The sequence below is a fragment of the Penicillium longicatenatum genome, assembly GCF_028827895.1.
Source record: "Penicillium longicatenatum strain IBT 33135 chromosome Unknown contig_2_segment0_segment0, whole genome shotgun sequence".
Taxonomy (NCBI): Eukaryota; Fungi; Ascomycota; class Eurotiomycetes; order Eurotiales; family Aspergillaceae; genus Penicillium; species Penicillium longicatenatum.
The window spans coordinates 6,556,341-6,581,880 of NW_026643120.1; the positions used below are offsets into that span (position 1 = coordinate 6,556,341).

The following is a 25,540-nucleotide window of genomic DNA, read 5'->3' on the forward strand; positions in this document are numbered from 1 at the left end:
CGGGCTCGGGTTCGGGCCCGCCCTTGTGGACCTTGTAAATTTGACCTACTTTGACCTCTCCGAATAGATTCTATTTTTAGAGGGTTCTGGTCGAGCACAGAGAGTTGTTATGAGCGCAAAAAATGGCTTTCGAATCTTCATTTTACGAATGTTGTAGATATATTATCCTATACAGAAGGTACAGGGGTATGGGAATGGGTATAGCAATCTTTCTGGTCATATCAGCCACGACAATTGAGGAGAAGCGCACTAGCCATACCCCTGTCACCATCTTCCCAAGGGGCATATAAGCGCATAATGATACCCCGCCATCCTATACTTCCCTGAGAAATCTCTGTCCACTGATGGAAATTTCGAATTCCTTAAAAGCCTGCCTTTCATATTAGTGGGTTTGAAATATACTGAGCACCATGACTGACAAAGAATAGTGGAATCAAGATTCGACCCACAGCTTCTTATAGTTCTGCTCCTACACCTTCACCCCTTGTGGACATCTCCTTTTCCTGTGAACCCTGTGCATTTCTCATCTCAGACTGCGTATCAGCGGATACAGTCGTCTCTTTCACTCCGTGACCAACTCATCAAACCAGGAGAGATTGGAGTTTACAAGATAGGCGGCAAAGACACTCAAAGTATCTGCATAAGAAGTCTTCGCGATATTCAGATGAAAAGTCGCATTTGAGTTGAGGTGTGATGCAGGGATACGCATTCGATACAATTAATTTCATTCATCAACTACAGAGCCCACCTTGTCTGGGCAGGCGTCATACAACTATACTTTCGACACTCAACCATCTATCTCCAGAAACTCTCTGTATCTCTCACCCATACACGGTATAAGCAATAATTTTTGAAATCCATCCAATCGTCCCCGGACTTGTCCCTCCTGCCAACCCCTTGAGAAGTCACCATAGAGTACAGTTTCCGAACGCAAGTGGTCCGATTCCGCAAGCCACGAAGCACTTGTACTCAGATCCCATAAGGAAGCCTCGGGTGTGAAGGGCAATATACTCATTGCCTTGACATTTGGACAATGTCCGATTTTTAGTGCCAGATACAAGCCCTCAATTATCATGGCAAAAATCACTGTTCTTCGAGCGCTCTCTGCAACTATCCATTCTTGCCATGTGAGCGCAGGAGTCAGCTCTCCAGTTCGTATTTGTAATTGAAAATTCCAGTTACGTAATGTGTCCATGTGTTGCTCTGCTAATGAGCGCTGTCGAATATCACCATCGAAGAGCTGAATGATTTGAAACAGCATCAGTGCATGCACTGCGGCGAGGAGCTGGGGCAGGGTACTTGTGTCGTGGTCCTGCGCCACGAGGTTGGTAGTTTTGTTTTCCAGTATACGAAAAACCAGATCCTCTGTTTCTGGATTTTTGGTGCCATAAGCTGCTAGGGCTGTAAAAGCGTCTTGGATAGCATCAGGCAAGTATGCATCGTAGAGGCGCGAATGAATGAATGGTGTTTTTCGGGAGCTAACAAACACTTGCGGGTAGCGTTTGATGTTCTGTAAAAGCTGATTGGTCGACCATTTATCTAGGATTTTAGTTTCTGGGGAGAAATCAGCTGGAGATGGTGATGGTATGGTGAGTAGGGAGGGCATCGAAGTAAGCCAAGGGGAAGTAACACTCGTATTTTCGGATGGAGAGTCGTTTAACGGCCAAAACGATAGTGCTTCATTGGAATCAGGGAAGGATTCTGGCCACGCTTCCGAAAAATGTGATGATTCCAACCGTCTCGAGATATCCTGGCGCTTTTGTGGAGGTCGTGCACTCAGGTAAGTACATTCCAGTCCCTGGACAAGACACCGTGAGCACTGCGGGGTTTGACGATTGCAACGCCGCTTCCCCTCGGCGCAAGCAATACATGACTTCTGCCGCGAGCGTGCATATGGTGATCTGGGTGCCATAGTCTCGAGAAAATAGGAAAGATGCCCATTGAGGGGCAGCGGAGGAAAACAAGGCTGTGATGACAAAGGTCCGCAGAACTCCGCAAACTCCGCACTCTCGAAACTCCGCAAGCTCCACATCCTAAATTACTATGTGTAAATTCCAAATTCACAATGATACTTCAAAGTGTGGCAGGCATGTAACTACAGCCTGGAACTGAATACATATAATTGAAGCAAATGAACAACTTGGTTTTTCTTTACTATCCAACAATAGACATAAACATTTCTTCTCTATTATGGCGATCACTGAACTGATTTTCCCATGTGTCAAACCTGACCCAGCTACACTTGAGGCACTCGAGCGAGACTGGCCCAAGTTGAGCAAAGGATTGACTGTTCCTAATCCTGGCATTATCGACGCATTTCGTGGATGGATTGTGACAGAAGATGGGTTGGATGTAAGAAATGCCTATAGAGAAATTCTTCTTTTTGGTAAGTTCGCCCGGTGCGTCAATTTGAGCGTATCTGATCTGGCATAGAGTGGAACTCAGTCGACTCTTTCCGAGCTTTCGTCGGCTCGGAACAATATGCTGCTTTTGCTGGCTCCATCAAGCATCTGTTGACTGGGCCGCCTACCTTACAATTGTTCGAAACAAAGTTCTCCCCAGGAGAAGCAGCTTCGGCATCTTTGGTTGAAATAATTCGGGTTGGGGTCTCCAATTCTGAGAATGTGGAGGAAACACTTCGAGTGTGGGAGAAGGCAACCCGTCATTTAAATTTGAATGGGGATGGCACGACTTTCACCTATGGCAAGAGCTTGAACCTTGAAGAAGATGTCATTATGGCTGTCATAGGATGGCAAAACTTGGAGGTAAGGTAGAGAACCTACTCTGCTATAGATGCTATGCTGACCATCAACAGGAACAGCGTGACATGTCTGAAAACAAGATTTGGTTAGAGATACTGGAGTCTTTCAAGTCGCTTGGCAAAGTGTCACGGATCACTGTAGAGATTGAGGCAATGGACCTGGGTACAGATGTGTTGTAAGGCAGTGAGAAGTTGCTTTCTGAAGAACCCGGTTAGATTGATAATGGAATTTACTCCTCTCTTTTAATCCTTCTTTAGAGGCTTTGCTTGGGCCATTTCTAATTATGCAGATCTTAAAAAGACAAAAATAAAGAAAGTAAAAACGTACGTCGCCAGGACCGTCCGCCGCTGATTTACTTTTACGAGGTTCCTTGACTATCTAATAGGAAGTCTTAGAAGATTTTAGTAGGAATCAAGCGAGGGAAAAACATAATAATTCCAATGTTCTCACTCGAAGGATATAACGTTCTAGCATAATAAACACGGAAGGCAAGTTGAATATTGCTGTATGTACAGGATTAAATAACAAGTCTGTATGATGATCGCAAGAAATCTAATGCTCCGAGACAAAGATACCGGCCATACCCATGCCCTATTGTAACGTCAGTATATATGAAGGAATTGTGCTGAAGATGAAACTTACAGTTCCCACACACATCGAAGTCACGGCGATGCGCTTGTCTTGACGACGCAGCTCCGACAGCGCTGTAACAACCTGGCGGGCACCAGTTGCGCCGAGAGGGTGGCCAAAGGCACTAAATGCTATTAGATTGGGGACGCATATAGAGGATACGAATCACTTACATAGCACCACCACGAGGGTTAACCTTAGCCTCATCGAGGCCCAGCTTGCTAACACAGTATACACCCTAGTAAAGGAGTTAGCAAAAGTCCAGATCAACCAACCAAGTTCACTCACCATAGAAGCAAAAGCCTCATTGATCTCAAAGATATCAATGTCATCCTTAGACAAGTTGAACTTGCCCAGAATTTTAGGAATAGCAAGAGATGGCCCAATACCCATAATTCTAGGCTCAAGTCCAGTAACAGTAGCACCGCAGAACTTAGCAATAATAGGCTGACCAAGTTCCACAGCCCGCGACCGCTTCATGAGCACCAAAGCAGCAGCACCATCAGTAATCTGGCTAGCATTACCACCAGTGGTAGCACTAGGAGTCCACTGCGGGAACGCAGAACGAATCTTGCCCAGCGACTCAGCGGTAGTGCCGTACCGAATACCATCATCCCGATCAACAATAATATCCTTCACCTCGCCAGTCTTGGGATCCTTGATCTGAGTCTTAACAGGAACGATTTCATCCTCGAACCAGCCAGCCTTCTGCGCACGCTCGGCCTTCTGGTAACTAGCCGCAGCGAACTTATCATGCTGCTCGCGCGAGATGTTGAATTGCGAAGCGACGTTCTCAGATGTTTGGCCCATGGGCTGGGAGTTCTGGGATGCAATGGGGTGCTTGGTGATACGCTCGGTCATCTCGGGGGCACCGCCGTCGGCGTTGGTGGACATGCTCTCAGCTCCGACTGCGATACCGACATCGATTGAGCCGGCGATGATCTGGTTGGCGATGTTCTGGACTGAGAGGAGGCCTGAAGAACAGAAGCGGTTGCAGACTGAGGCGGCGGTTGTTACGGGGAATCCAGCGGCGAGGACGGCGGAGCGGGCGACGTAGGCGGCGCCTGGGGCGAGGCAGTTACCGACGCTGACATCTTCGACGAGGTTGGGATCGATCTTGGAGTTCTCGCGCACGGTCTATGTGTGTTAGCTGGGTTTTGTTTTCTCGCCAGTGGCACTCACGGTGAGCAGCGAAATCAGAAGGTTGTCGATGGTGGTATCCTTCAGTCCACCTTTGCGGGCCTTAGTGAGCGGTGTGCGCGCGAGGTAGGTGATGACCTGGTGGAATAAGGGGTTTGATTAGTGGCTGTTTATGAATGGAGCTACAACCGGCACTTACGACATCGTCGGCGTTCTTTGCGAGCACGCGCTGCTTGCCGGAAGGCAGGGCCAATTGGTTGGCGACCGAGGATAAACGCTGCTGGGGGGACGACATTTTGGAATAAGAATATTCTGGGGAAGTTACGAAAGGCCATAAGGACGGGCCGGTCTTTTTTATTTAGTATCCGGGGTTACAGAACGTGGGGCAGCATTTGGACCGCGGCTCCTTGAACATCGGCATCTCGGCACCGAAGCCGAGCATGCATTTGCAACCGAAGGAAATGCCGTTGCGATTACGGAGACGAGTGTATGATACATGTATTTGTGAGTCCTCGGCTGAATGCGGGGACTCTGGTTGGTGAGATGCCGTATATTACACGGGTGTCGGGTTATGTATGTATGACGTTCAACGGGTATCTTGAATAGTGCAGCGTACCTGTAGATCGCGGTGAATGCCGATTTCGGGTATGTTGGAAGAAACATTGAATTTGAAAGTGGGAATGGTTTTCAGCTATCATGAAGTATCATGGAGATTGTTCTGAATGGAAAGTCGTAACTGTGTCTGTCAAGCCAATACCGGGGTAAACCGCGCCAAGACCAAGCCCGGGGTACAATGTTAAGGTGATGTGAGTTTCCGTAAAACCAATCCACCCTTGCTAGCTCCGTCACGAACGGCAGATCAAATCCAGCCAGCTTCCGTCTTGAGCTCATCATTGTGGGGGGTGGGTCTTTTTTATAACTTCCCACTGATTTCCCCAGACTTCGCATTTGCAACAATCGTGTGAAGCGTCCAGACTCGTTGACCCAGCTATTCCGAGATTTACTCGCGATTGAACCTCATTTGCGCTATTTTGATATCTGCGCTTCGGACGCAAATGGATCTGTTCGCTGAAGCGAGTGTGCCCGCTGTGGCAATGGCGTCGGCTCTGTCCGTCGCTGCCGGGGCATACCTGAATGCGAAGTTCTCAATCTCCACAGACTTGTCTGCTCATTTCAATGACAAGGCATTTGGCAAGCGACTTGGGGAGCGCATTGGGCAGCTAGGCGAATCAGCTACTATTTACAAGCTTCTCGAGCGTGTGGTGGATGTCGAGGGCCAGGGTGGTGCAGATGCTCTCTGGTTTGAGCACAAGACTTGGTCGTACACACAATTGAAAGAATGTACGTATCTTCCATCTGCTTCAATGGAAGGTTCACAGCTGACTTGGATCTTTTTTAGTGGTTGACCGTTTTGCTGCTCTGCTTCACGAGCGGGATATCAAGGCCGGCGATTTCATCGGTGTTTTCACTACCAATTCCCCGGAAATGGTGGTGACACTATATGCGCTATCGAAACTGGGCGCTGTAGCCGCCATGATCAACACCAATTTGCGGGGTAAGTCATTTCCTTCGATATGCAAGCAGTATCACTAACAAATTCAGACGACACATTCATTCATTGTCTCAATGTCTCTGGCTCCAAGTCTATCATTTCAACACCCGATTTAGCCCAACATGTCTGCGTGGACCTTCCACACGTATCATTCAGCCTCACATCCTTCGAGGGCATTTCCACTGGCCCGGTGGAAACCATCACAGCAACAGACCTGCAAAGATACCCTACAACAGGCTTGCAGCCAGCCAAGCGCACACTCAAGGACTTGACCGCACTCATCTACACCTCTGGCACAACAGGGAAGCCCAAGGCCTGCGCAGTGCGAAATATGCTTGCAGTAGTCACATCTAATACTCTTTCAAGCGATGCCAATAACCGATCAAAGTACTACCCCCTCCGCACATACTCATCTCTGCCCCTCTTCCACGGCACAGCTTTTTTCACCGGGTTGTGCTACTCGGTCGGAAACTGCGGAACTCTCTGTCTCCGCCGCAAGTTCTCCGCCTCGCAGTTCTGGAAAGATGTCCACGACTCCGGTGCCACGCGTATCCTGTACATTGGTGAACTCTGTCGCTACCTTCTCTCCACTCCCCCTCGCCTTATGATGCCAAGCACAATTGTATCGTTGCTTCGGGCAACGGACTCCGTGCTGAGATCTGGGAAAAGTTCAAGTCACGATTCAATGTACCTGAGATTCGGGAATTCTATCGTTCCACGGAAGGAGTTGCTAAATTCGATAACCATGGCGAGGGTGTCTGGGGTGCCGGCAAGGTGGGCTTTTCTGGGCCCATCCGTCGGTCCTTGGAGGATGATAACTTCATTGTCAAGTATGATACCGATACTGAGATGCCGTGGCGGGATCCTAAGACTGGATTCTGTGTTCGTGCCAGTCTGGGCGAGGAGGGTGAGGCGATTGGGCGTGTGCGTGATCGCGGGCTGTTGATTGAGTATCTGGGAAATGAAGAAGCGACTGAGAGCAAATTGCTGCGTGACGTGTTCCAGAAGGGCGATTTGTTCCAGCGCACAGGTGATCTTGTAGTTCAAGATTGGTCTGGCTGGATCAGATTCCAGGATCGTGTTGGTGATACTTTCCGCTGGAAGGGTGAGAATGTTAGTGCGGGTGAGATTCGTGATCACATCTGTCGTATTGAAGGTGTTCATGATGCTGTGGTTTATGGTGTGAAGCTCGCCGGGTACGTTTTGGTTGATGCCTGTGAATGAAACATTACTAATACCCTCCAGATACGATGGTCAGGCTGGCGCTGCTGGAATCACCTTGGAAGATCAATCACCTGCCTTCCAGGATATCTTCGCTGCCAAGCTCTACCCTGAGTTAAAGAAGAAGGGCGTGCCATCATACGCCTTCCCCCGGCTTGTCCGATTGATCGAGAAGTAAGTCATCTTTACTCTTGAACCGCGAACAGAAACTGACTTCGAAACTTTAGAGTCTCGACTGGTGTCACTTTCAAGCAGGCCAAGGGTGAACTAGCAAAGAAGGGCTGGGATCCCCGCAAAGACTCCGCGGACAGCCTTTACTGGTTGAATGGAACCAAGTACGAGAAACTAAATGAGTCAGGCTGGTCTGAGATCGAGACAGGTAGGGCTAAGCTGTGAGCACTCGGTTCGTTATTAAGATACCATGGTTCGTGTATATAGATGAGTAGAGCATGTATATTCCATCAACAAGCAAATACTGAAGTAGAAACAATGGGTAGGGGTAAATATCTGAATTCTCCTAGGACGCCAAGAGAGGAGAATCATCCTTAAAGGGGAGATGAACCTAGAAATATATGAAAACTTGCACGGTGCCGAAGGTTTTGCTTTTTTAAGAAACGTTATTAAGAAACTTTTATTAACGAAAATTGCTGACTAGATTTCAGCTGTTAAATTAGATCTAGGTAATACCAAAGTGAGTAGACCTTGATAAAGTCCACGGACTTCCCACTATAGGACTGTAGGTAGTCTTTAGTACATCATCCTACCTCCGCCCCATACCACCTAGGATAACCGCTGAGAATGGAGGTATGATGACTTTTCTATGACCATGATAGATTTAGGCTTAGGCTACAATACCTTCCACATTGCTGGGAAAAGCAGAGGCATAATCCTCGCATTCGGCGTGGGTTAGCGCTAATATGGACGTTGAAACTATTATGAATAATGGTAGGGGGAGTGGTTGGATGATAGACTTTGTGGGCGCACTTCCATAGATCAGCGATTACATTGTGCAAGGTTACACCATCGCGTAACACCATTGCATCATTACAGCCTTTATAGCACACCGCTGCTGAGCGATAAAGGCCCTTGAGAATGGGGGCCTAGCCCTTACAGATCAATAGTTCATGCACGTTCTCAATATGTGGTCACGGGCTATCCTGATTTCTTTCCTTTGCAGACTGTCGATCCCTTGGAAAAGAGTATAAATGGGATTTGTCCCCGACAGTAAGATTATATCACTGAGGTTCTTGTCCCTGATTATTTAGTGGGTTACTTGGTCCAAGCATTTCTTTCACTTGCTCAAAATTCAATTCCTCAGCCTGCCAACATTCATGCCTGTGCATTACTTGATAGGCAATATGAAGACTATCTTTGCATTTGGTGCTTTAGCAGCCATCTGCAAGTCAGCATACAGTTTTAAGGGTGGACTATACTCGATCAGCGTTGACTATCCCGAAGATCTGTATCTGACGGTGCAAAGCCCTCCTAATCCGCTCAACTTTACAGCACTTGCACGCAATCAGAAGTGGAGTTTCAGCAAAGTTGGTGATAGCGAGACCTACTGGATCTTGTATTTTGACACCACAGTTGGGGAATTCAACTTCATAAATTGTCCAAGTGGCCAGGATCTCTGCCACCTATCGGCCAGCCAACAGGCCTTCACCATCCACGATTTCAGTCCGCGAGATCGTCAATACTATATTCAGGATGAAACCGGTAGAACTTTGGTCAAGACAGACAAGGACCAACTGAACGCGACTTTGGAGACCGGCTATCACGATGATCCTATTTTCTACATTAAGTAGACACTCCTTTCAGGTACATAAATCAGCAAAATCCTACGCCACAGTCAGAACACATGTTTAACTTACGCCTAGTGTGTCTATCTAGTTTTCTGTGACCGACTAACATGGGATAGCCTCTTACTGGGGGTACATTCTCAGGTCTCCACAACACATACAGCTTAATCGTTTCGGTCTCTTTTCACGTTTCCTTTTTCCTGTGTCTATCTAGGGCTTCTCCCACTTGTCATTTTCTTTGTTTTTTTTAGATAGGACAAACCATTTTCCCTATCCTTGATGCTGCTTCCCTGTAAATCTCCACTCAAGAGAAAAAGGCAAGGGGCTCAGAGCAATTACCCGACCACGCTGGTTACATTTAGTTTCAACGTTCATTTGAATGTTCGGGCTCAATTGTATAATGCTCTTATATATCCATCATCCCATGGTCTTTGGCTTTGTAATTGTATTTATTCACAAAATTATCTTCAAAGGTTACGAGGGAGTACATCCTATCTAAGCCCTTACTTGAGGCTAAAAAATATGTAAGTTTTAAATAATGGTATTGTTTTCAACTTTTCAAAGACGTTGTCCATTCATAAGCAGTCACGGTGTGTAGCAGTTCAATGCCTCATGGAGCTAATAACAATACAAAGAGCGATAAGACGAAGCTTCACAGTATTCTCATTGGCTTAAGAGATAGCGAGAGATAAAGGTTTGTTCTATATATTATCTGCGCTAGGAATTGTAAGGCCACCACCGCTAGCTGTATTGATATCAATGCCGGGTGTAGCAAGGAGCAGCTTCACAAGGCTCTCATTGCCTTCACAAATAGCGAAAAGTAGAGGTGGAAGGCAACCCCCGCTAGTTATGTTGATATCAATGCCGGGGATAGCAAGAAGAAGCTTCACAATATCCTTGTGACCTAGACTTATAGCGGTAGATAGGGGTGAATTTCCTTTGCTGCTAGGCATATTAATATCAATCCCGGGTACGGCAAGAAAGGTTTCCGCAATTCCCTTGTGACCTTTTTCAATAGATAACAAAATAGGAGTTCGACTATCGTCAGTAGTGGAGTTAACATCAACGCCATGGGAAGTAAGTAGTGCTCGAACAACCATGTCCAGACCTAGGTATGAGGCGATGTATAGAGGGAAAGGGTGGACGGAGCGTCCAACTCCCCGAACAGCGATCTCCCAGTCCATATATTGGTCTGTCTCCATAGAACATAGATCCATAGCCTGAGGGAGAAACTCATGGCGATCTTGAATTGTCATACGACCAAAGTGCACAGCCCAACTATTTGCTGAGTACTCAAGAAAGTCATAGGTGGAAGCCAATTCCAGAGCATCTCTGACTGGGGGCGCTTTCTTCTTTCTCAGCTCTTTGAGATACAAAAAGCGGATACAGATTGAAGTAAGTAGTAAAGCCGAGTCGGATACGGAAATAGAGTGCTTCCAGCTGGGCGCAATGCGTGAAACTTTTTCGGATAGCGATATTAAGAAGTCTTTGGCAGACTGATGGATCAGGAAGACGGTGTCATCTACTATGTGAACGAAGAGTCCACAGATATTGCGGGCGGTTATCGCAAGCTGCTCGTCATTTTGCAGCTCTAGATCTTCGTAGCATTCGGTTTCTTCTGTGATAGCCAATGCAACACCAACTTCACGAAGCCGAAGTGGTCGGGTCGCTGCTACAATTATTTGCAGCAGTCTTTTTGCCTGAACTTGGTTCGGAGCTCTGAGAAGGATCGAATTATAGACATCATCCAGGGTTGTTGGTAGATTTTTAAACAGGACCTTAACTATTCGTCTGTCTATTCGTGGTATCTGTTCAATCATTTTAAATATCAAATCCAACCAGAGATATGTTCGATTCTCAGTTGCCAGTATCCCCCAAAGAAGTTTTTGTCTTGTAGTGTCATTCACAATCCGAGAACCTAGTCTAGACATTCGAGAATGTACAACGCGATTCATTTCTGATTAAATTTGTTTAGAAAGCTTTTCACCTAGCAATCGAATCCTAGGAATACTCTCAATGAGTTCTCTAAAATCATTTTCGATGTTGAAATATGGACGGCTAGTCATAAGGATTTTTAGATAGTGGCTTAAACACTAAGATTCCTCATAACATTCAAGACCCTTAAGCCGCCTAATAAAGTCTTTTTGGTCTTTTGTCTTGCACTTATCCAGTGCATCCAAGATGAAAATGATTCGCCCATATTCCGGATCTTTAGATATACCTCTTAAAATATTCCACATAGTGTCGAGATTCTGGCACACCTTCTCTAAATTTTCAAGGTACGCTGGAAGCGCATGCCTCATAGCCTTTCGGCCACATTGAGACTTTAGGACCTAATGCAAAAAGGCAGCCACAGCATTAACAGCACTCCGAGTCTCAGCTAATGTGTCCTTAAAGAGATAATAGTAGATGGTCGTGTCGCTAGACTCAAGGCTAAATAGGCGGTTGTCGATAAGGTCCTTACAAAGAACAGATTTACCACAGCCTGGGTCTACTATGATCCATAATAGACAAGATAAGTCGTTTTCTTGCCAATTCTAGAAATTTGGGCTTTCAAGACACCAGCTACATGTTCCATCTTCCTTATCTAGGTTGAGATCTTTCTGGTATTCATAGTTTATAGCGCGAAAAACTTAAACACACGCCGTCACTTTTTCTAATTCTTGCCTTAATTCAAGCTATTTAAGCTTTCGTAGAAACTTTAAACATCGCTAGCCGATAAAAAGTCAGCGTTCGCTCATTGGTGGGCTTCATTACATAAACAATTAAAAGAAACACACAAGATTTCCTCAAAAAGATATAGTAGGTAAAGAGCAAAGGAGAGCATAATTATACTCCCCTAATATACGATTATAAATCAAAATATCGGATACCTTTATCAACTAGAGGCAAGTAGAGGACACCCTATCCTGAAATTTTGAGCAAAAGCTCCTTTGCGTAGGCAGCCGCAACAGAAGCGGCGTATGGTCACCAAGCCTTATTCTTATATGAATCGGCATAGTCACAGATACCTCTGATAATAAGACATGGAAGCGTATCCATGAGCCCTGGCCAAGAAGGTCAGAAGCAATAAAATAAGGCTAATTTAGATCAAGGCACTAAGCTCCTCGAACTTACCCGCAGCTTCCATTTCGAAGCATATGATATTCTCCTATTAAGACCATTTATCCCTCAAAACAGCATCTTTCATCACTTAATCTGCAGACCCAATTGTTCCATAGTGTATATAAGGCTCATCACTCAACCGTTGCTTCCTTTTCACAAGGCTTTTACCATCAGGGTCCAGGCATAACTCGCATTCTTTCCTGGTACATAAGGAATCCAAGACTTAAATAACTGATCCTTTATGGATCCAGGGTGCTTGAATTTGTTTTCCATTCGTGAATTGTTCGCAAGCATTTTGGAGAGCAGATCGCAGATTGAATAGCCTTTTCGTTCATGTCGAGCTTCAGCATAGATATTGCACTCAGGACAATTCCGGGGGGCTTATTCAGCTAACCTCCGGCACGAACAAACTCCTGTCCCTGCACAGATTTCCCATAGTCATACTGTACGACAGCTTCTGAAGACTTTGAATGTTGGCTTATCACCACATCTCCCAGTCTAATGTCTTGGATTTTGCCCAAATCCTCATCTTCAGACTCATCGGATTCATCCACATCAACATTCACTCCATAAAATGGTGCACCACCCCCAATCCCAACCACCAATCCGAATCTAATAGCTGAGAAGCTACGCACCATGTCTTTTACCACAGTTGCAGCGGAAACCTTTCCTGTTTGCTCTACGGGTAAACAAGCAATTACCACGTTATGATCTCCAATCCTGCCCAGGAGGTAAGAGTTAATATCCTTTGGATCGGCTGCCGGAAGAACGGGGTGCTCTTCATCCAACATGGCACCAGCGGCTACCAACTCACTACTCGGCAAGGCGCATTACCACCCAACGGTCTAGTTTGAATGGGAAAGCTCGCGAGTATTCTTATTCATGATAGACAAATAATGAGTTGGGAAATCTTTGCAAGAGATTCGTATAATCTGTCCAGGCTCGTGTGATTATTTAGGCAACTCTTGGTAATCGATGCCGGCTGGCCACGTAATTCGGGTCTAAGAATAGTTTGATCCCAGCGCTAATGATGTATTTCTCATTGGTCAAATTTTTAGCGGATGCATGACTCGAACGCCAGGACTCATGGCGCTAAATTCGAAGCATTGCGAAACTAGGCTCTGGGTCATATAATCAAATATGAAAAACCTGTCACTCAAAAATCCGATATGGTGTAGTGGCTAACATCGTCGTCTCTCACACGACAGCCGGGGGTTCGATTCCCCCTATCGGAGTAATTTTTGCCCTCTTCTGATCAGGACAGGGTATTCTCTTTTTGCTATCAGTGTACAGAACATATTTTTGTTTACTGTGCCTGAAGGAGCTGGAGAGTGACAAGGAGTGTAAAGAAGTACATAGAGGGACAGACAGGATCTATGTATCGCAAATGGCTGATAAGTGGAGCGATGAGGCCAGGGTGCCTGATCCAAAATATACAACCCGACCTTGGGTTTTTGCCGACTACATACTGTATATATATATCCACTTAAAAGCTCGGGATGCATTTCGGCATTGAGGTTCATTGGGTTTCAATCTGGGCCTGAAGTTAAAAGGTGCCAATCGGAGATACCTCGATGATGTAACCGGGGCCCGCCTGCGGATGAGGCTTCAAATGGACTGAACAACTGAGGAACAAGAGTTAAACCAAGCAATGAAGGATTCAATTCCTGATACCAAGTAGCCTTACAATTCCAAAAGCATGGAAGCCCGTGAATTGGAAAGCCATTTAGTACGTACCCCACCATTTACTGAATTGACTGTACTACCACAAACCTCAGACCCCTCCGCGTCCATGACACAATAGGCCACACGTGCACGGATAGGTAGCGACCTCCTAGGTGCATTATCCAGCGTCATTGAAAATGTTTGCTCTTAGTGCTCAAGGCGTTCATCTTCCAATGTGCGGGGATTGCCACCGCACCAAAATCCTTTACAGGTTGCTGCTGCATTAGCGCAGTGCCAAGGTGGCGAATTTCAGTATTATGAAGAAGCACTAGGCATAAAAACGGCATGATCAGGATAAAAACTGCATCAAAAACCCCTGCGACGAAGAAACAAAAGAGATGGTCCACTTCTTTCAAGGTTCTGCCGAGTCACATAACGGTAACCCCGCACTTGAATCATGCATGGGAAACTTTGGCGAACAGGCTTGGTCTACTATGTGTTGATGATCGCGCGGAATTGGTGGCTAATATATAGAGATAGATTAAATCGAAGATACTGTAGATTCATTATTTTTGGTGAGATCCACCGTGGCTTTGGTGGCGGCTTGGTGGCTTGGTGGCTTGGATGGCTTCGTACATATCAAAACGAACTGATAGGGGTCTAGTATTTGTATGGAGAAGACAATGAACTTCCAAGTTCGATGCTCAGATTTCGGGGATGAATTGAAAATTTAGACGACCCAGTCGATCCAGACGATCCCTACCAGTGGGCCATCATGTCATCCAGTGTAAGATACGCAATCCCGGACTCGAGGAATCGGCAAAAAACAGAGGCAAATGCAATGGAGTATGACGAACGGGGCGGGCGGCAGAGATTTAATCTCCTGCCAATAGCGCGTTATTCAAGTGGAGAAAACCCTGTCAGATACTTGCGTTAAGCGATGAAAAGAAAGGGAAGTGAAAAAAGGAGATCCCATGATTGTGATCCGCAACTTTCTTCTTCCCCTTCTCTCCTCTCTAAAAGCTCGTGCCAACAACTTGCACGGCGAACCATCTCGGATATGGACGGGAAATAAAAAAAATAATCCAAGGTGGAGATTGCGGGCCCACTGAAATATCAAGAATCTCGTTGAACCCGCTCAACTTGAGCCAATTGGTGGTGGTGGATTGAGACGGCGCCATGCCATGGTTCAATCAATGGCGCATGTCGACTTCACGGTGGGTCAGGACAGGAACCTAAGTGGCTTACGCCACTCCCGGATTGACTAGGATTCCTTTCCTGCTGCAAAGCTTGAGTACGCCAATTGGGAGATCTCGATGATCTAAGTCCCATTGCGTCAGTTCCATGTCCACCATCGCTTAGCAGGGGACCCAGAGAACTCAGGAGTTCATATCTCCCCGGTTGGCCCTCCACCCTCAAGTTCGTTTTTTTTTCGCCCTTTGTTGCCTCGTTGGGTGCTTCATTCGCCCACCTTTCCGACCGTTGGATATCTGTTAAAACGCGCGCTGATCCGCGTTGGTCTTGGCGTGCTTAGATTCGACACACTCCAATATAAAATAGGAGATCAACCAATTACAATCATGGATACTGAAGGAGGAGATCTGCGGAGCCCCAGAGCGACCGTGAGTGATATCAGACTGAGAATTGATCTGAATTACATTTCGATCTAACTTTCCTCTCTCTTTATAGTCGGGCACCACAAGAATTAGCTCTCCCACTGGGAGCTCTCGGTTTAGAGATGAAGCAGTCTCTCCGAGGGGAAGAGGAGCCTCGGATGCTAATGAGGATGATGGGGGCCTGCGACGTCGTAGCTCGGCGAGACGCGGAAGCGCTGGAATTCCCAGCCTGGCTCCGAGAACAACACTGGCGGCCCGAACCCAGGGTAAATTCACAATGGCCGGCCCGGAAGAGACACCACAGCTGCGAATGGCTCAGGAGCCTTTCGTGCAGCCTGGATATGGTGAACTAAACCCGTCATATGAGCAACCCGCCAACGCGAAGCCAGTGTGGTCTCTGGCTAAGCCTTTGCCCCGTGTGGTGCGACCGGGCATGGTGCCAACCAGGGATGAGCTGATCCAGCAACGCCAAAACGCTCAGTTGCCTTTGGAGAATTCGAATCGATATGGTCTGGATGTGAACCCTACTGATCTTGAGGAGGGTCGGATTGAAAAGACCACGGACCCCCGGAAAATGGCGGCACAGGTCGAGGATGCTCGTCTGCAGCGCGAGCAGGCCTTTATGAACAAGATTCTTACTGGTGACACCACGTCCATGAGACAAGGGTCGCGCATGTCTCGTACTTCATCTACTCGCGTTAGACGCCAGTCTCGCTGGAACAACAATGACCAGGATGCGTTGTCGGCGGTAGCGGAGGGAGACTCCTCAGACACCACTGAAGAAGCCCCACCTAGGAATGAATACTTTAGCGATGATCCATTGCGACCCATTCCCGAGCAACAAGAGCCACCGATGGTTGATGACGCGATTGAAGATAAGCTTGAAATCCCTGTTCTTGATGAATCAACGCACCCTGAGGATCTGCACCCATTGATCCAGGAACTGGTGGAAGATGAAATCCACAACAACCACACCACTTGGTCTGTCATTCGTACCCACCACCGTGAGGCTCTGGCAGAGGCTCTAGCAGTTTTTGTGCAACTCACAATTGGTTTCTGTGCCGATCTTTCTGTCACAGTTGCGGATGCAGGTAACCCTAACACCACGGCCTGGGCTTGGGGTCTTGCCACCATGATGGGTATCTACATATCTGGTGGTGTTTCTGGTGCTCACCTCAACCCGGCTGTTACTCTGATGCTCTGGTTCTACCGTGGTTTCCCCAAGAGCAAAATGCCCGAGTATTTCGCTGCCCAGTTCCTTGGTGCCTTCTGCGCTGCCCTCGCGGCCTACGGACTCTACTACGAGTCCATCCAATACTGGCTTGCGAACAATACGGACTCTGGTGTTGTCACCAGCTTTGTGACCAGCCAACGTCAAACTTGGATTGGCGCAGGAACTGCTTTTGGTAACGAGTTCTTGGGAACAGCTTTCCTCGCATGTACCGTTCTGGCGCTTGGTGACGATCAAAACGCCCCACCCGGTGCTGGTATGAACTCCCTCATCGTCGGTCTGGTCATCACTTGTTTGAGTATGTCCTTCGCCTACCAGACTGGAGCTGCTTTCAACCCTAGTCGTGATTTCGGTCCTCGTCTTGCTCTTCTAGCTCTGCAATACCCTAGCGAACTGTTCCTCAACGCATACTGGTTTTACGGACCCTGGGTTGGCGCAATCAGCGGTGCCTTCGGTGGTGCCTTTTTGTACGACTTCTTCATCTTCACTGGTGGCGAGTCCCCAGTAAACTACCCATGGGAGCGCACGGAGCGTGCCATTCGGAAGAGTCGCATGAAGTGGGGACGTCGTCTTCATCTTTCCAAGAAGGAGAAGGTGGAAGATGATGCACCTGGAGGAGTTTGAGATGTCTGCATATTTCCTTGTTTTGGGGCGTTCGCAAAGACATGCTTTTGTTCGAATAAGATGGTCGAAGCGATCATAAAATGAGCTAATCTTAATACGATTCGCTCTGAGCGTGGTGTATATAATTTCGAGGGAAGATTGCTCTGTGAATATTGCGTGGACAAGTTTGTTGCATGGCTTTTGTTATCAAGTCGAGCCGTCAGTTGCATATTGAAATTGTATAAATACTCTTACGAGAGATAATTCATTGTTTTCTATTCTGACATTTGACTCCATTTGTAGTAACTTCAGCAGCTTACTGTGGGTCAACGCCCGACCACTTAAGTAACCCAACTCGAAATGAACTTCAACTCCTTCAACCATCGACAGCGGTTTTCAAAATACTACAAGCTAGCCTGATACTTAGACTATGCACTAAAATTCTTATATCAAAGGCCCAATATCAGCCCCTCCAAGAATCCAAGACCATCACATCTAACCCTGAACCCGCAATGCCCCGCAAAGGTCTCAAAAGAGTCCACACAAGCTGCAAAACGTGCAAGTAAATACAACCAAAACCAAGGCTCCCATTCGAAAGATCCATAACAGAACCTAGAATCCGCAAAATAAAATGCGACGAAACAAAACCATCCTGCAAAAAATGCACCTCCACAGGCCGAACCTGCGATGGCTACGTTGAACCAACATCACACCTCAAGATTCTCAACCACATCAACCCCTCCCAAATCCCATGGGCAAGCAGCACCGAAATTCTCTCCCTGGAATTCTTCAGAAAATTTGTCGCCCCAATGCTGGCAGGTTCATCCTCATTTTGGATGATTATACTCCCGCAAATGACACATCATTCGCCCATAGCCAGACACGCGACCATGGCGACAAGTACGTTCTTCAAACAAGCCGGTGGAAGCAGAGATTGCGCCACCAAAACTGATCTGAAATCTGCGTTGGGCCATTATAATCAAGCTATTGCGGGTATGATTACGGTCAGACCTGGTAGTGATCTTGATATTGTTGTTACAGCGAGTATCCTTCTGACCGTCGTTGAGTTTTGGAGGGGGATCCGCGTGCGGCAATGATTCATTTTGCGCATGCGGGAAGGTTGATGGATAGCTACACGCCTAGAGCCGAGTTAGAAGGGATCATGGCGCATTTGAATGTTTTTGTTCTTCTCTTTTCGGATTTCATTGATGCGTTTCCGAGGCCGAGGTTTGTTAGGTGTGATGTGAGTGTTGGGTCTTTTTGGACATTGGACCAAGCGAGGGAACTATTAGAGGTTCTCACGGGGAGATGTGTGGAATTGGGGTCCGCGAGGCTCGTTGAAGGATATCCAAAGGATGGGATGCGGCTGCAACGTCAACGTAAGTCGTTGAATGAGGATCTTGATGCGTGGCTTGCGAGGCTACATTACCTAAAGCGCCGGGGTGAGAGTTTAGTCCAGGGTGGTAGTAATTTGTCTGAGGCTAGATGGCTTGTGTGCAAGGTCTGGGCAACCGATGGGCTGAAAGCGGATGCAGGATACGGGAATCGTGAATATCACTTTCGACGTATAGTTGAGCTTGCTACAGACGCTGAGACTTGGGCGCCGAGATTCATGTTCTCGATGGAGTTTGCGGTGATCTTGCATTTTGTGATTCGGAAATGCAGGGATGAGCGGATTCGGTCTGATGCTCTCACTTTGTTTGAGCGGGCTTGTTGTGCAAGGGCAAATTTGAGGTCTTATGACTAGCAGAACCAAGGGCTTCGATGGCTTGCTTTATCTTCACTTCCTGAACAGGGCATGTATATGATATATCAATCAGAATTACGTTGTAATATAAACTCTTCACTATATCCTCACTATATCCTCACTTTGTCATCATTAGAGGACTTATTTCTAATTTTAGAAATCAATGATTGAATGCACCTCTGGATTCTCACGCTACTAAATACCTCATGGAGTATATCTACCACCAACCCACCCACCATCCTCGACAAAGAAGAGGTGCTCAGGGAGCGGAAAGGGAAAAGACAGAGAAAAAGGCGAAGCCTTCTCTGGTAAGTCACACAAGAGATATTTGAAGTGACAAATCGACGAGTGAGTGGGCAAAATGCTGATGTGGTTTTTCATTTAGGGATGTTTTGGGTGTGGGAACCCAAACCATCATATCGCAAAATGTCCCGAGCGTGCACCGGACACAGCGAATGAAGATTTCCAAATCATGATGTTGGAGGAGTTGACACGGGACAAGAAGGTTAGTTACCTTTATCTGTTCAAAGGTTCGCGTGCTAAGATTGATTGTAGCGCCTTCGGGCTACGAGACAAAGTAAGTTTCCATCGCATAAAGATTTCCATTTATTCTCTGTTTTCCTCTGATGCTATCTCGCATATTAATAAAGCGTGTTCAGACATCATTACCAAACCCGGCAGGAACACCGGGTCCTCTAGCCAAGCCGCCATATTTGGCGAAGGGCCTGCGGGCCAGAAACGGCTTCGGAAATCAAAAAATTCCCAGCAAACGCCTCAAACACGGCCCCGGACTGAGGCCCAACAAGAAGCGATAAGCGTGAAAAACAGGGAGAGGAGGAAGAGAAGGGGGGGAGACAAAGAGGCGGCTGAAAGAGGCCGAGGCAATGAAACCGAATGTGGCAGAAACTGGTGGAGATGAGGCTTTAGAGGGTCGCGACTCTGAGACATCGTTAATTCTTCTTACCTGGAGGAGCGTTTGGCCGAGGCCGAGGCATTTGTGGCGCAAATGCGCGAGGAGCTCGAAGAGGAACGCCTCATAGAGGCAGCGGAGAGGCTTCGAGTGGAGTCTCAGACTCCAGATGTAGTGCTGCCCCCACCTGATTCTTCTTTTTTCCTGTCTTGGAGTCTGTCGAGGAAGCAATGGTCATCGAAGATGACGACCCGGATAAGATAGACAGGGGGTCCCCCAAGAAGGAGTAACTCTTAGAAACAGTATTCTACTAAACAATTCCCTTATAAAGCTGTGTTTACTGATTCCTTATTTACAACATCCTTTTAATCTGACCTATAGCTTACGTCTGAGAATTTCCAGCGGTAATTTTGTACAGGGGCTGATCCTTAAAGCCACCCATGCCAAGGTGCCACGAGATCTTCGTTGGCTGACTTCGATCCTATCAATGGAGCAGTCAAAGGACACCGTAAGTTCAGGAAAACACCACGTTAAGCCATATCTGAGCTAGCCGAGGGATTGTCATTTACATGGTATCTATCGTAATAGAGTCCAGCTTGCTATTTTGGTAATGCCCTCGGGAGGATAGTGTTATGACCCATGGGGATGACCGCCCAGAAACTACAACAGCTACCTTGACACACCTGTATATACCTGAATCAAGCATTTATTGGGGTGAGTAATGACCAGAACCTTTTCTTGTACTCTGATGCTTGAGAAGTCGGGTAACTTTCTATTAGATTTACAATTACGTGCGAGTTCATATCTCAGCGAACGTCGTGTCAGGTCTATGGCTGTATTGTCATTTATCTCCGAAAGGTTGTAGCAGAGTCGACCAGGTGCTAAATTGAGCATCCGGCCTCAGGGCCGTTGTCGTCCGCCGTAGGCTATCCCTTCTTCGTTCGCTTCACAGACTTCCACTCGATACCGAGGGTGCTGACCACGACCAGACTTGTAAGACCCAAGGAAATATAAAATACCCCCACAAGGGCCTCATTATAGGCAACCAGGGCCTGGTCCCGGAATTTCACCGGGATTTTCTCAATAAGACCCAGTGCACCATTCTCTAGTGCATCATTGAGGTTCAGTCCCGGTACTTGCGTGGTTAGGTTGCGGGCAAGTCGATTCAGGAAAACATTCTGCGCAATAGATAGAATAAAGATACCGCCAAATTGCTGAGTGAAGCTCAGCACAACCAATGATGTGGAAATCATGGAGTCCGGAAGTACGGTCTGGACTGCAATAAAAGGCGGTTGAAAAGCCAAACCTATGCCGATTCCGTAAACGATCTGGTAAGGTATCCATTTTCCGGGACCAGTGTCAGGACGGAGTGTTGTTATGAGCCCGCTTCCCACAACCATGAGAATGCTGCCGAATATCAAGGTCGGATTATAGTAGCCTATATAGCTTATTAAAGGACCACCGGCTAGTGCGGCAATACCCAATGCCACGGCTAAAGGCAGATACATCAGAGCAGAACCAAGTGTGCTTGCGCCGCGCACTGCTTGGAAGTAAAATGGTAACTGTCCCTAGTCAGCACTTGATTTCCTTAGTGGGAAATGTGAAAGGCAGCTTACATAGTAGGCTATCACCGCAAGGTGCGCGAAATTGCAAAAAGTAATCAGACTAGCAAAGGCGACGGATCGCTGACGAAGCATTTTCAGTGGAACCATGCTGTCATCTTCAGCTCTATACTCCACGATCAGGAATATAGCAAGCAGTAGGGCGGCAATTACTAGAAGGAGAATGATTCTCCAATTGCCCCAGGAGTAGGTTATTCCTGCCCACTGCAGTGCTAGTACCAAGCATAGAGTCATCGGCACATTTATGGCGAAGCCTATCCAGTCAATACGCTTCAGACTACCCTTGCTGTTGTGTGCATTCCCGGATTGACGAATGTGGTCAAGGCTAAAGAAGACAACAGCAATGGTGAGAACACCAATTGGGATTATAATGTAGAAGCTGACTCTCCATGTTGAGTAATGGGTTATAACCCCACTGATAAAGGGGCCAAAAGCCAGAGCGAAACATTCAGTACCGCCCATGATTGCAGAGTATACAGGGCGCTGTTTGAGTGATGTAGTGCGTGCGACAATGCTATTCAGAATGAGTTAATATCGTGCAGATTCTCTCAATCAGGCTGTATTGTTCTATTATTACTTACATGTTCATACCTGCTAGTATGCCTGCTGCTCCCAACCCACTTAGTGCGCGCCCCAGAATAAAAACAGCAGATGTTGGAGCTGCAGCAGATAGTACGGAGCCAGCAACAAAGACGGAAGATGAGGCCATGTAGAGCGTCTTCATCGAGTAAAAAGAGTATAGTTGTCCATATATCAACATTGTTGCGGATTGAGCGAGCAAACTGAAATATCTCAGTTAGAGAAACAACTTTGACCGACTGTGAATAACTTACTATGCTACTTGGTACCACCCAAGGTAATTGAGTGCATGGAAATGATCGGTGATGACCGGGGTCAGTGTTGCAATACAGCTGGTATCCTGCAGCCGATCATCAGCTGAGATTTTTATTTCAGAAAATGGACATTACTCACGTAACCAATCATAAAACTTCCGAGCAGGATACACGTAAACAAAAGGGCAAATCTGATCCCGTTTGGGCCGTGTATGTTTTCTAACACTTCCTCATCCCGCGTCGCCGCGGCTGATTCTATACCGTCCACGGGCTGTTCTTGCCTGTGAGTGAACTTTGGCAAAGCCTCATCAGGCTTACTGACATTTTGTAGCTCCATGCAGAAAACCTTGATATAAAGATTGAGTTTTCCACAACTGTCATTATTGGAAGACCGGGTGTGTGTAATATTGTGGGTTATATAGTTTAGCAAAACGTGAGAAAATGGCGGCACGGCGTGTTCGCTTGGAGAAGTTTTCAAAATGCTCGGACATGCCCGAATTCCGAGTCCGAGTCCTGCATTGAATTCGCGAAGGTGTTCTGAGTCAATATCTTTTTCTGCTGTCCGCTTGATAAGGCATGCCTGACAGTGAGGGCGGAGTACCTGCTTAAGTCCGAGAATTGATGTCGGAGTACTAGGCCACATTTAGCTTAGTATCCCGACAACACTGATTACTTATCCTGATCATGACGACTTATCCTCAAAGAGACGACAACCTTGAAAATCTGTTCAATCCACTTATTATGATACCTCGTTAGATTTTATCGATTGAATGGCGTTGAAGCCAGGGATATCTCAATATGACCGATAGATTTCGCCGCAACGGCCAGCCTTCCTCATGCGAGCCTTGTCGACGATCAAAGCTTCGTTGTGATCATGCAAGACCACATTGTACTCGCTGTGTACGCCGCAACATTTCACGAAAGTGCTATTACCATCCATCGCCGATGACACAAGGAGCAGAATCTTATGCTGTCACGTTGCTGTAAGCAACCCCCCCCCCCTCATTGTCTTGAAGACCCTTTACGATCATGAAAGCGACCCAGCACCCCGCAAAGCACGAGACCTAATGACACCGCGGCCACTTCGTCAGCTTTCACGCCATTCACACCATCCGAGAACTCGTCAGCGGAAAACTATGACTATGGTCGGGGTACTGGGCTGGTAAACATGCATAATTCTTTAATGCCGCTTGCAGACTTGAATGGCAGACAGCCGCTCCGCCAATTCGCATATTTAACTCGAACAGGCATATTTACACCTATGCAAGCATATCCGCTGACACCAGCTTCCATTTTGGAGGGCGTGGAAGTCCTACGATCTCTTCTCGAGTTCTATGCGGATTTAAATGGCCATGCTCAACGACTGTACGAAAACGAAGCAGTTGATCTATGCGGCTCAATTATTCTCAATGCAGCCTGGCGAGCGACACATACAACCTTACAATGCTTAGGCAGCAGGCCATCTGTAGCCGAATTAGCAAGTACAGCTACCGCAATATTTGAACAGACGGCAAGCCCATTCAAACTGCCCAGCTCAGCGGCAAATGGTGCTATAGAACTAGCGCTGTCTGGACCTCGCTTGCGTTGGGAAACGATTGGTTTATGCTTCACCCAAATAGGACCATTTATCGCAACCATGAGAAGTAATAGCCAAGCCTGCTTTGCTCGCGGGCAGTCGAATTTTGACCGCCACAAGGCTATGATTATGGCATTTGACGCTTGCATGAAATGTCGGGCATTCTGTGATCAAGTTGAACAGACAAACGACTTGACATTGTGGCTTTTAGTATCGGTATCCGCTCTTGCGAGTTGGTGCTTTGGGGATGATTCCTCGCGTGCATGGTGCTTAGTAGGTGATTTATCCTCAGCCATAGCTGCTCTTGGATTCCATAAGGGGTTCGAGTCTGAGAAAACAACCCCTCCATATTTAGTTGAACTTCGCAAAAGAGTCATGGCTCTTGCCCACCAGCGTGACAAGGAGCTGGCAACTTTTGTTGGTCGCCCGCCTCGTCTTAGTCGACTATACTATACGATGGATCTACCACTTGACTTGCCTGATAAGATTATCATCGGCTCTGTGGAGCAGTTCGAATCTGCCAAAGCCACGCTTGACCAGAACGGCTGGAGTAGAAACATCATGGTGAATCCAGTTTCCCGTCTTCGGGCTGTTGTACTACTAAGCATGATCCGTGAAGAGGTGTTAGAGCTATCACTTGGTCCACAAATACCAAGTATCGCTCAACAAGCTAGGTAAGTTGCAAAAGCCATTTACAGTCAAGTGCTCCAGGTTGACGTTTCTCTAGAGAAATATTATCCAAACTGACCTCTACTTGGGAATCAATTCCTCATGTAGAATACGAACAGTCAATGTGTGAAAGTATGCTACCAAGTGCTATCTGGGTTATTCTAGGCCCTCGACTCGACTACCTTTATACAAAATTTCTTCTTCACAAGTTGCTCATCACTCACAATGAAGGAAACCGTGAGAAGATGATCCACACATCGCATGATATTCTCCATTTAGCACTGTCTCTTATGAAGAAGCATGATTTGATAGCTACACCAAACCTGGAGTGGTTGGTGAGTTAATAAATTCTTTGTTTTCAAAGTCGGAGGCTGATGTAAACCATAGATGGTGTTCTACGCAATGCCATGCGCCAGCATGCTCATTTTGGAACTATTTCGACAGAACCGACAATCTCAGCGGACTATGGCCCTTAATCGGTCGACTTTGATTCAGGATATAAGCGTGCTCATCTCGTGCTGTGACTCGTTAGCTATATCCGGCCAGAGTAACTATCAGATCTGCAAGCAAGCCCAGGCGGTTTTTTCGCGATGTCTTGATCAAATATTGAATCCAGTTGAGCTACTTTCACATGGCTTCACGAGCCAGGCCGAAAGACAAGAGGCACGGGAGCCTTTCTCTTTGGGTCCGATGGACTTGGGCCTGACAGAGTTGTATCCTCAAAATCTGGAATGGTCTGCTTGGCTCGAGTCTTTCGACTTATATGGGGGATGATGATGATGATGATGGATGGGTATCTTCATGGGACTGATTCGAGATATAATCCGGCTTTGTTAGAATTTTACGGTGACCTCAGACG

At 46.9% G+C, this 25,540-nt stretch overlaps 11 protein-coding genes across 11 annotated transcripts; 7 read left to right on the forward strand and 4 right to left on the reverse strand.

Annotated features, from left to right (window-relative positions):
- Positions 1 to 787: 787 nt before the first annotated feature.
- On the reverse strand, positions 788 to 1,606 carry N7484_004965 (uncharacterized protein; the record flags this gene model as incomplete). Its single annotated transcript, XM_057115385.1, has 1 exon — positions 788 to 1,606. The coding sequence occupies one exon, from the start codon at positions 1,604 to 1,606 to the stop codon at positions 788 to 790; it is 819 nt and encodes a 272-aa protein (XP_056975525.1).
- A 584-nt stretch (positions 1,607 to 2,190) lies between these two features.
- N7484_004966 (uncharacterized protein) lies at positions 2,191 to 2,941 on the forward strand (the record flags this gene model as incomplete). The annotated part of the gene is made up of 3 exons (XM_057115386.1): positions 2,191 to 2,386; positions 2,434 to 2,765; positions 2,816 to 2,941. 3 exons carry the CDS (start codon positions 2,191 to 2,193, stop codon positions 2,939 to 2,941), a joined length of 654 nt encoding a protein of 217 aa, XP_056975526.1.
- A 373-nt stretch (positions 2,942 to 3,314) lies between these two features.
- N7484_004967 (putative peroxisomal 3-ketoacyl-coA thiolase (Kat1)) lies at positions 3,315 to 4,827 on the reverse strand (the record flags this gene model as incomplete). The annotated part of the gene is made up of 6 exons (XM_057115387.1): positions 3,315 to 3,353; positions 3,405 to 3,516; positions 3,566 to 3,630; positions 3,681 to 4,529; positions 4,575 to 4,670; positions 4,732 to 4,827. The coding sequence occupies 6 exons, from the start codon at positions 4,825 to 4,827 to the stop codon at positions 3,315 to 3,317; spliced, it is 1,257 nt and encodes a 418-aa protein (XP_056975527.1).
- Positions 4,828 to 5,587: 760 nt separating this feature from the next.
- N7484_004968 (putative bifunctional fatty acid transporter/acyl-CoA synthetase (FAT1)) lies at positions 5,588 to 7,701 on the forward strand (the record flags this gene model as incomplete). The annotated part of the gene is made up of 6 exons (XM_057115388.1): positions 5,588 to 5,873; positions 5,932 to 6,087; positions 6,135 to 6,706; positions 6,754 to 7,280; positions 7,330 to 7,479; positions 7,533 to 7,701. 6 exons carry the CDS (start codon positions 5,588 to 5,590, stop codon positions 7,699 to 7,701), a joined length of 1,860 nt encoding a protein of 619 aa, XP_056975528.1.
- A 962-nt stretch (positions 7,702 to 8,663) lies between these two features.
- N7484_004969 (uncharacterized protein) lies at positions 8,664 to 9,110 on the forward strand (the record flags this gene model as incomplete). Its single annotated transcript, XM_057115389.1, has 1 exon — positions 8,664 to 9,110. The coding sequence occupies one exon, from the start codon at positions 8,664 to 8,666 to the stop codon at positions 9,108 to 9,110; it is 447 nt and encodes a 148-aa protein (XP_056975529.1).
- Positions 9,111 to 9,805: 695 nt separating this feature from the next.
- On the reverse strand, positions 9,806 to 10,924 carry N7484_004970 (ankyrin repeat domain-containing protein; the record flags this gene model as incomplete). The annotated part of the gene is made up of 1 exon (XM_057115390.1): positions 9,806 to 10,924. The coding sequence occupies one exon, from the start codon at positions 10,922 to 10,924 to the stop codon at positions 9,806 to 9,808; it is 1,119 nt and encodes a 372-aa protein (XP_056975530.1).
- A 4,530-nt stretch (positions 10,925 to 15,454) lies between these two features.
- Positions 15,455 to 17,345, forward strand: N7484_004971 (MIP/aquaporin family protein; the record flags this gene model as incomplete). Its single annotated transcript, XM_057115391.1, has 2 exons — positions 15,455 to 15,496; positions 15,564 to 17,345. 2 exons carry the CDS (start codon positions 15,455 to 15,457, stop codon positions 17,343 to 17,345), a joined length of 1,824 nt encoding a protein of 607 aa, XP_056975531.1.
- An 869-nt stretch (positions 17,346 to 18,214) lies between these two features.
- N7484_004972 (uncharacterized protein) lies at positions 18,215 to 18,421 on the forward strand (the record flags this gene model as incomplete). The annotated part of the gene is made up of 1 exon (XM_057115392.1): positions 18,215 to 18,421. The coding sequence occupies one exon, from the start codon at positions 18,215 to 18,217 to the stop codon at positions 18,419 to 18,421; it is 207 nt and encodes a 68-aa protein (XP_056975532.1).
- Positions 18,422 to 19,277: 856 nt separating this feature from the next.
- On the forward strand, positions 19,278 to 19,886 carry N7484_004973 (uncharacterized protein; the record flags this gene model as incomplete). Its single annotated transcript, XM_057115393.1, has 3 exons — positions 19,278 to 19,379; positions 19,457 to 19,648; positions 19,731 to 19,886. The coding sequence occupies 3 exons, from the start codon at positions 19,278 to 19,280 to the stop codon at positions 19,884 to 19,886; spliced, it is 450 nt and encodes a 149-aa protein (XP_056975533.1).
- Positions 19,887 to 20,907: 1,021 nt separating this feature from the next.
- N7484_004974 (MDR family MFS transporter) lies at positions 20,908 to 22,773 on the reverse strand (the record flags this gene model as incomplete). The annotated part of the gene is made up of 5 exons (XM_057115394.1): positions 20,908 to 21,543; positions 21,598 to 22,117; positions 22,185 to 22,385; positions 22,437 to 22,522; positions 22,576 to 22,773. The coding sequence occupies 5 exons, from the start codon at positions 22,771 to 22,773 to the stop codon at positions 20,908 to 20,910; spliced, it is 1,641 nt and encodes a 546-aa protein (XP_056975534.1).
- A 461-nt stretch (positions 22,774 to 23,234) lies between these two features.
- Positions 23,235 to 25,455, forward strand: N7484_004975 (uncharacterized protein; the record flags this gene model as incomplete). The annotated part of the gene is made up of 4 exons (XM_057115395.1): positions 23,235 to 23,419; positions 23,481 to 24,686; positions 24,740 to 25,016; positions 25,069 to 25,455. 4 exons carry the CDS (start codon positions 23,235 to 23,237, stop codon positions 25,453 to 25,455), a joined length of 2,055 nt encoding a protein of 684 aa, XP_056975535.1.
- Positions 25,456 to 25,540: the final 85 nt, after the last annotated feature.